The sequence below is a fragment of the Globicephala melas genome, chromosome 2 (assembly GCF_963455315.2).
Source record: "Globicephala melas chromosome 2, mGloMel1.2, whole genome shotgun sequence".
NCBI lineage: Eukaryota > Metazoa > Chordata > Mammalia > Artiodactyla > Delphinidae > Globicephala > Globicephala melas.
In genome coordinates this window covers 117,100,787-117,112,180 of record NC_083315.2, presented here as the reverse complement: position 1 = coordinate 117,112,180, position 11,394 = coordinate 117,100,787, and the positions used below count along the sequence as shown (strand labels likewise).

General features: G+C 46.1%; 1 protein-coding gene across 2 annotated transcripts; it reads right to left on the bottom strand.

Moving 5' to 3' along the window:
• Nucleotides 1-6,180: 6,180 nt before the first annotated feature.
• On the bottom strand, nt 6,181-10,861 carry SSTR1 (somatostatin receptor 1). 2 transcript variants are annotated; one of them, XM_060294765.1, is made up of 2 exons: nt 10,532-10,861; nt 6,181-9,753 (listed from the first exon to the last, which is right to left on the bottom strand). In XM_060294765.1, the coding sequence occupies exon 2, from the start codon at nt 9,684-9,686 to the stop codon at nt 8,622-8,624; it is 1,065 nt and encodes a 354-aa protein (XP_060150748.1). In that variant the 5' UTR covers nt 9,687-9,753; nt 10,532-10,861; the 3' UTR covers nt 6,181-8,621. The 2 variants fall into 2 exon arrangements, with proteins under 2 accessions (XP_060150748.1, XP_030710303.1); XM_030854443.2 differs by having other exon boundaries at nt 6,181-10,532.
• Nucleotides 10,862-11,394: the final 533 nt, after the last annotated feature.

Sequence of the window (11,394 nt, the reverse complement as noted above, 5' to 3'; positions counted from 1 at the left end):
ATCATGTTGGAGCCAATAGGTGTGCCTTTTAGTCCTGGTTCTGTCAACTACCAATTTTAGCATGCTAGAAAAGTGGGGGGGGGGGTTATGTTTTTCGTGTGTTTTTCTCTCTTTCCTTGCTTTGTAAGAGGAATAGAGATTTCTAGTTCATAGGAATTTTGGTGAAGGCCAAATGAGATAGCACGTAAAAGCATCTGGCAAAATGTGTCACTTACAAAGTAGATACTGAATAAATATGACTTCTCTTTTCTTCCCTGCCTGCCCTTCTGCTATATTATAAACTCTGGTTACTGACAGTTTTATGTAACTGCTATAAAATCGAGGGGAACTGAAACTGTCAGTCTAATTCATGGGAGTTGGTTATCTTCGTGATGATATTTCAGGCCCCAAATAAGTGGCACACAGAGGTATTTGTAAGCTACGGTAAAACAGAAGGAAATCCAAATATCTGGATATTATTTTACTAATCACTGGTACCTGCTTCTGGCTGCCGTGGGCTATCTTATTTCTATTACTTAAAACTGTATTTACAGCAAACATTTTCCCAATTGCTGATGATAAGATATAGCTTGAGCCATATTTTAGTATCTGATATACAAATCTTTGTATATCACTTCATGTTGTTCATATGTGTTACTGATCTCAGTGCCATCTCAATATGCTTAACTGTACGCTCTATATAACATAAAAATGCCTTTATAACCTTATTTTAAAATATTAATCTTATGGGAATGTAATAAATTGTTACTAATCTGGACTGATGTCTAATCAGTCATTTTAAAGATGCAGAATCTGATGCACAGGGTGATTCATTTTCTTAACGTCCTATGGAATCCAGAAGTATAATTTGTGAGATATTTTGAATTTCCCAAATAAATAATATCACTAATTTTCTTTATCATTTTATTACATAAATAAAAATAAATTTTGCTAAACTTTCATATGTTCTTACATTTAAAGAAATGATGTAAAGGTTTGTATATTAAAGTATTTACTACTTATTTAATACTTAAATATATGGCTAGATCAAATAGAAGAATTTTAAAACCTGAATCACTTTAATTTTCTACTACCTCTGCAGATACGCTAATAAAAATAGAATCTGACATATATATATGGCACCTGAATCCATGTCTGACATTTGTAGATGATTCTTATTTAATTTTATTTTTGCCACATAACATACCCTTCATTATCTACTCTGGGTAATTGTATATAACTTTTCTTCTTGGGATCTGTCCCACTGCCCCTCCCACTTCTGGGTGGAGTTGACACTCCCAGCTCTAAAAGTAGCATGTATCACGCAAGCCCAGCCAACCATAACCCCCAGGCCTGGCTAATGGATTCGGTGGTAGATACTATCAGGATCTGGAATTTGATTTTACTCTACTTACAAGCTAATAAATTGGTCTGTTGCTATTTCATTGATGCCAGCAGAAGACACAAGATTTCTGAGTCAGGGACAAAGAACTGTGCAGCCAGTAAGCAACATGATTTGCCTTAGTTCCATTTGCCCCTGATTCTCATGGTGAGCCCAGATGGATGCTGTGCAGCAGTGGGTCTGTGTCATAGATGAGGGACACTGATCTTGGGAAAACCACCAATTTATAGTAAGCAGTAATCAAGCCTTCTCTTTGTCCTTGCTCAAGGTTGCTTGCTGCAAACACAACCTTGAGAAATAATCTAGGTAAAAAGTCGTCAGTGCCTCATATTCTTGGCATACCCAGCAGGGTGCATGGAAGGTGAGAGACACATGGAGGGATGCCTCCCAACAAATACATGATCTCAGACAGTCTAATTAGGGAGAATCATTTTTACTATTTCCCCTGAAATTTGAACCTGGAAAAATGTTATGTTTCAGTTTTCTGCAGCTGTCTGTAATTACACAGGAGTAGCCAATCTGAAAATAGAGCCAAGATTGAGAAAGTCAGAGATGAGAAAAGGAGACTGAAAAAAAAAAAGATCGTACCGAGTTATAGATCAAGTACATTGTGAAGCCAGATCTTCCTCGAGAATGTTCAGTTATGTGAGCTAATTAGGTTTTCATTCATTCACAACTAAAAGAGTTCTGACTGGCTTGGCGCTTGACATGCATCAGCTCATCATAATAGCCCTATAATGGAGGTATTATTACCCTGATCTAACAGATGAATGTGCGTCATGGAGATTACCTCGCCCAGTATCACCTAATGAAGAAAGCAGAGCCAGTCAGCTGATGGCTGATTCCATGCTCTTAACAGTTAAATCGCTACTTCTCAAACTTTAAAGTACTTGAGAAATACCAAGGCTCACCCCAGACCTAATGAATCAAAATCTCTAAGGTGGAGCATAGAGAACATACATGTTTTAAGTTCTTGGGTGATTCTGATGCAGGGCTATAGACCACTTGTTAAGAAATGTTTGCCTTAGAAACATGTAATTTCAAGGATACTGCTGCCTGACCTTCTGATACTATGTCCTTATTAAAAAGCTTTGCTTCTGGAAAATAACACCTGAAGCCTAGTCAGTGATGTAAACTACAGATCAAAAGAAATTCTGAGAAAAGCTCTATTGGAAGAAGTGGGAAAAGTCAGAAAACAAAGAGTCCCAGGCTGGGGGGAGGAGAGTTAGGAAATGGGAACTTAAAAGGGAAAGGAGGTTGGGGGCAGAGGTCTGAAGTTCTGTTTCACCAATTATCACCTAAGAAATCCCTTTTTGCTTAATTACATTGTGTGTGTTTAAGTTCAGATTCCACACCGAGTTTTATATAGGGAGACTTGAGGGGCTTTTGAAATAGACGTGCAGACATCTGGTTGAGTTTGCTAGTTACAGTGGCTCATTGGACATGAAGGAGAATGTTTAATTTAATTATTGACTTTGAATAGACATTTTGCCACTGCTAATAATATTAGCTAGATTAATGAATTGTTCGAGGGTTATAGAGACAAAGAACACTATTGAGAGTTACTGTTCATCAATATTTGGACAGCCTTTCCTAGAAGAGTCACACAAGTCACATGTGTTATTGTAAAATATTTTTGTGCTTGCCTATCTTGTCTCAGATTTCTCTCTCTCTCTCTTTAAATTTAAATGAAGTATTCGTTGTCTTTTGATACAGGTACTATTATTGTGAAAGTCAGAACTTTTTCTGTACATGCTATCCTACAGCATCTCCATAATAAGTCTTCCTCCAAATGGAGTCTGATACATAGTAAATCTTTCTTAAATTTTTAAAGCTGGGAGCACTGGAGGTCTGTGGTCTGTCTGGTCCCGGCATGTAGGTGCTGAGGAGGGGCGTAGAGTTGAATTCCACTGCAGATATAGTACATTAGCTGATGGCCACATCTCATTTCATTTTATACATCTTGTCCACTCAAAACTGAAGACTTGAATCAGTGTGGCTTAAAGAGGTACTTATTTTTAGAGTCTTAAGCTCATTATTATTCCAAAGAATTTTAGAAGCATGCCTGTAGTCTCCGCCTTAAATAAGTTTAATATTTCCAGCTTTAGGCCAAGAAGATTGCATTTGATATATGCTTTGACAATAGTTAGGTTTATCATCAAAGTGAACATTTTACCAAAGGGCTTTTAGATAAAATTATATCTCCTTTTTAGATGATGCTTTTCTCTGCCCAACAGTTTGACAAGCAGGTGTTTTGATATTTTAGTTTGAACTGGTTGCTTCTGTTCACAAGCTGTGTCATCATTGCAGGAGCACCTTCCTTTTCCTTATGGGTGAAATCAGAAGCTGGATGTATCTGCTCATCCCTAAGGCAGTTCTTTCAGGAGCACACTCAATACAGTACCCTGTCTCCAGATATTCAGCAAAGCAGTAAATAATCACTTATAACATTATATGGGCACCTGCCTCCATCTTGGGAAACTATGTAACAATGTTGAACCTCTCTGCCTTCTTTTAACACCAACAAATGAAATGTGTTGAATGAAAAGCAAGATATCCGTCTGAATATGTGGAAGAGGTTCTCATGGGCTCAGAGGTGTATGATGCAGCAAGACAGCAGCACAGACTTTACAATACCTTGTTTTTAAAGCACACACTACTGTAACAATTATGCAACTGTCTATGAATCATTATAGTTAAGGACCTAACCTCTCTGATGTGGCATGCTAGAATGGAGAAGGGAATGAGTGAGATTTGCAAGACATAACCCTACTACCAAAGTGCTTTTTAGAAGATTGATATAAATATAACATCTCTATTATTTGTTTAAAATATGTTGGGAATATATCACTATTTTTAAAAATGTATCTTCCATAATATTTTCCAGGAGAACTCCTTGCCTTTTTCCTCATGCCCAAACCATACATTCAGCATTTTTCAATGGTCAGTGTTAACTGGATGAAGCGTCAAAGATTTTCAAACGTGATCCTTTCTTGGGCCATTCTTGGGGGGAGAAGATGACCTCAGAAATTCCACTCTGAGAACACAGAGGTCCCCAGTAAGAGAGAGAGCAAGGACATTAAACTGATACATTTTACCTTCCTCCATAAATGTTTCATTGCTGTCTCTCACCCCGAGGTGAGGCTCATCGCCTTAGCGTAAGAGAGAGCTTGTTTCCAACTTCTAGGCAGTGCAGAAAGGCTTGGAAATCAGGTGAGGCAGGGGGGATAGGGGTTGCCTAGAGATTTCTAAATTCTTTTTTTCCTGCCTTCACACATTAAAGGCTAAGACTAAAGGACTCAAGTCCTATGCTTTTCCTCTAGTGTAACACGGATGCAGGGTATGTGGAATGTTTTTCATGAGTGAGGTTGACAAAGGTAAGGAGAGGTGCAAAAGACCTGAGACAGAGCCACAGAAAAAGTTATCAGCCAGAAGAGTTCCTGAGGGTCACCAGTCCAGAGCTACCCTAGACCCCCTGTGGTCACGGAGCCAAGAGGCTCACCACAGGGCTGCCTGCTGCCAGGTCACTGCTTTCAGAGGCAGGGGTAGACCCCAGGCTGGTGGGCCGTATGAGAACCCCCAGAAGACTCTGAGAGGGTTGCGGCGCACAGGAGCTGTGGCGCAGCGCTCACCAAGCTGAGAAGTCAGAGCACAGGCTCCAGAAGCTGCTGATTTCAACAAACTGCAACCAGGAATCATCCAGGTGACAAATGACCTGTTCCCAGAGAGCCAAGGGCAGACAGAGCTGCTTTTCCAAGGACCCCACCTCGTCCCTTCCTCCATTGGGACACAAAGTCTCTCCCAATATTCACTCTAAAGCCATTTTAGAGATGATAAAATGGGAAAGGGAGGCCAGCCGAGAGACAGTTGAAATTTTCTGAAAATGGCTATTTAAATTATGAGCTCAGTTGGATGTTTGAACATTAATTTTTCCTCCCAGCTAACCAGTTGGAAGGGGCTTGGAATTATGTTCAGATTAGTTAAAACCTAAAGAACAAAATGTTTTCTCTGCACATCAAAGTTATGAGTTCAATTTGCCACCTTGCTATAGCTTTTAAAAGTAATAAAAACAAGTCCAGCTGAGATAATGTACAGAACTATAAAGCCTACAGTTACAAGGCATTTGAAGGTATTTGAAGGCCACAGTCCCCCCACCCTGCTTCTGGAATCACTGCTTGGAAAATACTCCTTTCTCCTTATTTTGCTGTGAAAATAAAATCACTCTAAAAAAAATAAGGTCTGTTAAAAAAAAAAAAAAACTCCTTTAGTACCTTCTTAAATTCTTCCAGGGATAGAAATGGCCATCATTGAACAAAGCATAAAATATGTCTTTCTTCTTTTATGTTGAAATCTGATTTTTATATTCCCTTTACCTATTGTCCTCTGAAACATCTTTAGGTGATCACTTTTTTTTTTCCTTCCATTACCTTTCCCTGGGATGTAAATTAGCAATTACTTAGCTCCCACAACAAAGTCTGAGGTCATAAATGAGGGCAGACAGTAATTTAATCTGTGAGAGACTGTGATATCATCTAGTTAGTTTGGTAACAACAGCAAACCATAGAGTACTTCCTATTCATAGTGACTCAGTTTTTTTTTTCTTTTTTTTTTCTCTCTCTTTGAACTAACAGACTTTTCTTTACCAGAAAAAATCAAATTATAACTTCAATCTTGGTAAAAATTCCAAAGCTAATCGAAATCTTTCTTCTTAAAATCTATGAAAGAGCAACCAAGCCAATCTGTGTGTGTTTTAAGTAATCTGTTGAAACAGGAAAGTTCCGATGGCAAAGTCAGACAACTTGCAGCAACATAATACATTTGTTTATTTAGTTAATATTACAGTGGTAACAGGTTAAGAGCACTAGATCTGTGTCCTCAAAAGAGGATAGTGATCAAGATTTTTATTTGTAAATTTCACTGTTCTTAACTATTAAAAATCTATTTTCCAAAGGAGTAATAATATGCATTATTTTTAAATGACAGATCTAAACTTTCAAATTTATGACCCAAAGCATATTTGTTCATTAAACAAAACAGTAGGGACATTTTAACTATTGGTTGCTGCTTTCAGGAAAGCACAATGTTCTTGAAGCAAATATACACAAAACATATTTTTCCATGGTGATTTCAACCATTGTGTATCATGTCAGTGAGGGAACCTGAGAACCCCAGATGTTGAGAACTCTCCGATTGTTGCAATACACTCTGGTTTACTTAAACAATCAACCAACAAACATGTATTTAGTGCCTACTATGTACAAGCCAGCATCCTAAAGCAATACAGGAAACACAAAGAAGTAAAATTATTGGTTCTTGCCCTGCTCAGGCTTCCAATGAAGTGGTCAGATTAAACACAGACACAAATTACTCTACTTTCAATGTCTTCAAAAGAAGCGATGATGTTAACTAGATCGTATGTTAGAATCACCTATGCTGGAACCGAGAGGAAGCAGGGACATAGGCAGGGGCATCCTCGGCACCGATTAAAGTCTGTCTGAATCAGATTTCGGAGTTCTAAGTCTGAGGGCTGCTTGAACCCTCGTATCTGAAAGTGTTCTAGCCAGTCTCACACCTGCCACTGTGAGTGACTGTATTTGGCAGTTGTCTCACGTACTCATGATAAGGGAGCAAGATAAATAAATATATATATATAGTATGTGAGTATATTATGATTTGAATACAGTATATATTATTTGAATATAGTATATATTCAAATCATATGTAGGGTGATGTTGAAAGCTAGGAGTTCGGGACTTTCCACTCTGCATGGGAGAAGGCTAACCCACGTTATTTATTTATTATAAGACAAACAAGAGACTACATAAAAAAAGTACGGAAAACTCTCCAAACTTCACTGAACACAAGCAAAAATAGAAAGGCTAGAGGAAAGGATAAGAAAAGAGGGCCTAGCACAGAGAGGCTTGGACGGGACCCTGGGGAGAGAGCCTTCCCCACTGCTACCTCCGCGCCCGCCCCATCGCTAGTGTCCCGAAGAAGAGGCCCTGGGCTAGGCAAGTGGAGAAAAGGAAAGCAGAGACACATTTTTTTCAAACACCACAAATAAATAAATAAATATGTTAAGCAAGAAAATAACCTATTAGGCACCGCTTGAAAGGCAGCAGCCCTCAGGGGTCGGGCAGGCCGCACCCTCTACCTGCAGGTGGCGGCGACGCGGTCGGGATCGGCCGAGACTGGGAAGACGTCACCTGAGGTCCCGGCCCGGTGCCTGTCGTTACTCTTGGATGTGCACCTCCAGAAGCTTGGGTGAAGGAGAAAGCCTAGTGGAGCTGCAGCCAAGCTCCCGGGCGGCCCCCGGGGAAAGTGCGCCCTGTCCTTCCTGGCCTAATGCAGACCAGCGCCCCGGGAGTGCCTAGCTCTTGGTCTTTGAAACTAAAAGAGCCGTTTGTGAGCCGGGCGGGAGGGGGGCTTCCATTACAAGCCCTCCTCCCCCACCAAAGCCCGGAATCTTTTAAAAACCCCTAGTCGCTTGTTCTCAGCTCCTTTTTGCTCCAAAGTGGGCTTTGGATAAGGACTGCGGGATGCCTGGGGTTCGAAGCGCGGGACCGATTTTACTAAGCACCTGGCTCCGCTCTGGGTGGAGTGGGAGGGGCGGAGGGGCTCGGCGAAGCGCGCACCTTCCTTTCACCCGAGGGTGGGAGAAAGGACCAGCTGCCGAGATCCTTCTCAAGACTTACTTCCTTTGAAGTAGGGCTGCAGAAAGGGAGAGTGGTGGTTCTCGAGACTCCGCTAGAGGCATCAAGCAGAATCTGGCGAGCGAGGGGCCCTGCAAGGCGCGGCTGAGGGCCAGCTGGGTTTTCCCGAGGGAAACCCGTGGCGGTAACCGTGGCTAAGCTTAAACAGAAACGACGGCTGGCGGGGCTGAGGGTCAGGCTCAGCTGGCCACGTTAATAAGTTCACGATCTGCACCGGTAGGACGGGGCGTAAAGAAAGACCGAAATTGCCAAGGGAGGGGCGAAGAGGGATGCAGAAGTGCAATCGCAGGGGCGGAAGAAGCGAAAGAGGAGAAGGGGGCCCGCTAGTCTTCCCAGTTTATAAGCAAAGCGTCCAATTCCACCTTTGTCGCGCGCCTTTCCCGGGTCTCCACCAGAAGCACACAGTGTCCTAGCCCCACTTTCCCCATTGCACCCTGACTCCTGGGATACTTTCACCTCTCGCACCCGGCCTTCCTTTCTCCTCAACCTCCCCTTCTCTTGGTACAAAGCCCCTGCTTGGCCCGGGCTCAGAGAGTAGTGATCCGGGACGTGCAGGTGCCATTACGGAAGACGCCGCCGGACTCCAGGTTCTCAGGCTGGAAGTCCTCCACACTGTAGGCGCGGCTCTTGAGGGCCGTGGCGTAGTAGTCGACTGGCTCCTCGGCGGCGTTGTCCATCCAGCTGAGGCAAAGGATGCGCTGGAAAGAGCGCTTGAAGTTGTCTGAAAGGAAGCCATAGAGGATGGGGTTGGCGCAGCTGTTGGCATAGCCGAGGATGACCGACAGCTGGCTCACCGTGGCGTCGTCCTGCTCTGCGAACACGTTGACTAGCTGCACCACATAGAAAGGCATCCAGCAGATGACAAACACCATCACCACCATCATCACCATCAGGGTGATCTTGCGCTCTGAGCGCTTGCGCTGTTGCCAGCCGGCCTTGAGGGCCACCATGCGCATTTTGGCGATGATGAGCACGTAACACAGGCAGATGGCCCCGACGGGCAGCAGAAAGCCCATGAGAAAAGTGTACAATACGAAGCCCACCAGCCAGCGCTGGGCGGGCTCGGGCATGAGCATGTTGCAGGCCACCGTGCCGTCACTGTTGGCCGCCGTGCGCGAGAAGACCACGATGGGCAGAATGACGAGCAGCGATAGCACCCACACGCCCAGATTCACCACCTTGGCCACGGTGGGCCGGCGGTAGCGTGCTGCCTTGATAGGGTGCACCACGGCCACGTAGCGGTCCACGCTAAGCACAGTAAGACAGTAAATGCTGGTGAACATGTTGACTGCGTCCACGCTGAGCACGAGGCGGCAGAGCAGCGCGCCGAAGGGCCAGTGGCGAAGCAACGTGGAGGTGACCAAGAAGGGCACGCTGAGCATGAGCAGCTCATCGGCGATGGCCAGGTTGAGGATGTAGATGTTGGTGGCCGTCTTCATCTTGGCGTAGCGCAGGATCACGTAGATGACCATGGAGTTCCCACACAGCCCCACCAGGCACACCACGGAGTAGATGAAAGAGATGAGGATAGCGCTGCCCTGGCCCTCGCTCAAGGTCCCGTTCTGGGACGCATTTCGCCCCGGCTCCTCCATCCCGTCTGCAGCTCCGGCCCCGGGGCCCCTGCTGCCGCCGCCTTCGCCACAGCTGCCTGGGCTGGGGCTAGGAGAGGAGGGAGAGGAGGCGGTGCCATTGGGGAACAACATGGGGGCCGATGGGGCTGCCAGGGCTGGGGAGTTCTACTGGCGCCCCCGCCGCTTGCGCTGTCACTTGGCACCCCGGCCGTCCGCCCGCAGCTCACAGCCGCTGGGCGCCTGGGGTAAGCGCTCAGAGACTGCAGGGAGCGCGGCTCCACCGGCGCCGGCGGAGCGCATCGCCCAGCGGCTGCCTGCGCGCAGCCGCTCGCCGCTCCAGGGCACCTGGGCACACGCGAACGTGCCGGGAGACTAGGGCCCCGCGCGGCACAGCCATTAACTGCCGCGGCTGTGGGCTGGTGAATGATTAATAGGCACCACCCGCGCGTCAGCAGCTACGAAAATGGGGGGGGGGGCGGAGAAAGAGAGGGAGGTAGGCGATATAGGTGGCTTATCACCCCTCGCCCAATTTTTTCCTTCCCAGTTTTGAGCTCCGATCGACTAGAGCAGCTGCTTCTGGGGTTCCCCTGCAGCACCCCTTTACCCATCCCCTTCAGGGGGACCTGGGGAGTTTCTCCGCTTTCATGAAGGGTGGATGGGAAACAAAGGTGGAGATTCTGTCCCATCTCACCCTGCTTCTATCCAAAGCAAAGACTGAAGCAGACCCTAGGCACGAATGTCTGGAGTTCATCTCCGTTTCCCTCAGTTGCTGCCCCACCCTGGGGGACCCACTCCCGTCCAGTCGTCCGGGACCCCAAACTCCCCCCCCCCGCCCTGCTCCTGAGAACCGCTGCGGAAGTCCTTACCCAGGGCACGCTACCTCCAGACCGACGCGTAGATGGCCCGTGCAAAGTGCCTGTGAGGTCTGGTAGCGCGGTGACGTTCTTCGTGCGGTCCCACTCCTTTCCTTGGGCGGGACCCCAGCACAGGCGCCCACTCAGATTTACTCTGAAGAGTCGCGGAAACTGACCCTACGCCGCGAACATTACAAGGAAGAAGGACAGCAACTGTGCGTTAGGGACTCCTGCGTTACAACCCCGCAGGCGGCTCTTCGAGGGAGGGAGTGTTCGGAGGCCTGAGAAAATCATCGCGAATCTCTTAATACAGCTTGTAGTGCCCAGAGCCCACTGCGTCTCCCAGAGGAAAATCGACTTTAGAAAGGAGGACGCGCGCCTGGGGGCACAGAAGGAGCCCGAGGCTCCCCCCGCCTCCCCCTCCCCGCCCCCTCCCCTCCCAAACGTGCCAGGCGCGGTATTGGAAATCCATCTAGGTGTTCGCTGGGTATAGATACGGCTGCGCCTCTTGGAAAGGCTCCGCCCGCATCCCTGATGTACTTTGTACCCGGGAGAATTGGTGGGCCCCGGGGGAGGAGAGTGTATAGGCCTGGGAGAGCAGGGATGCCAGTCGGGACCGGCAGGTGATCAGACCTGTCACCAACTCCAGGAACATCAGGAAGACCTTCGAGTCTCTCTGTGAAATACTTAAGATTGCATTTTTCTGAGGCCCCTGGATGTGTGCCAGGTGCCTAAACTTTTAAGACACAAAAATCAATGTAGGCATGCCTAAAGCTCACTGACTTCATTTAGGAACTGAACAGTTACTGTGTTTAAAAAAAAAAAAGTTCAATTATCATGGTTTTTAAGGATCTCTAGGACTTTCCACCATCCCC

Coding starts and splice junctions, on each gene's coding strand:
- SSTR1 (XM_030854443.2), bottom strand. CDS start 9,797: ATGTTGTTCCCCAATGGCACCGCCTCCTCTCCCTCCTCTCCTAGCCCC.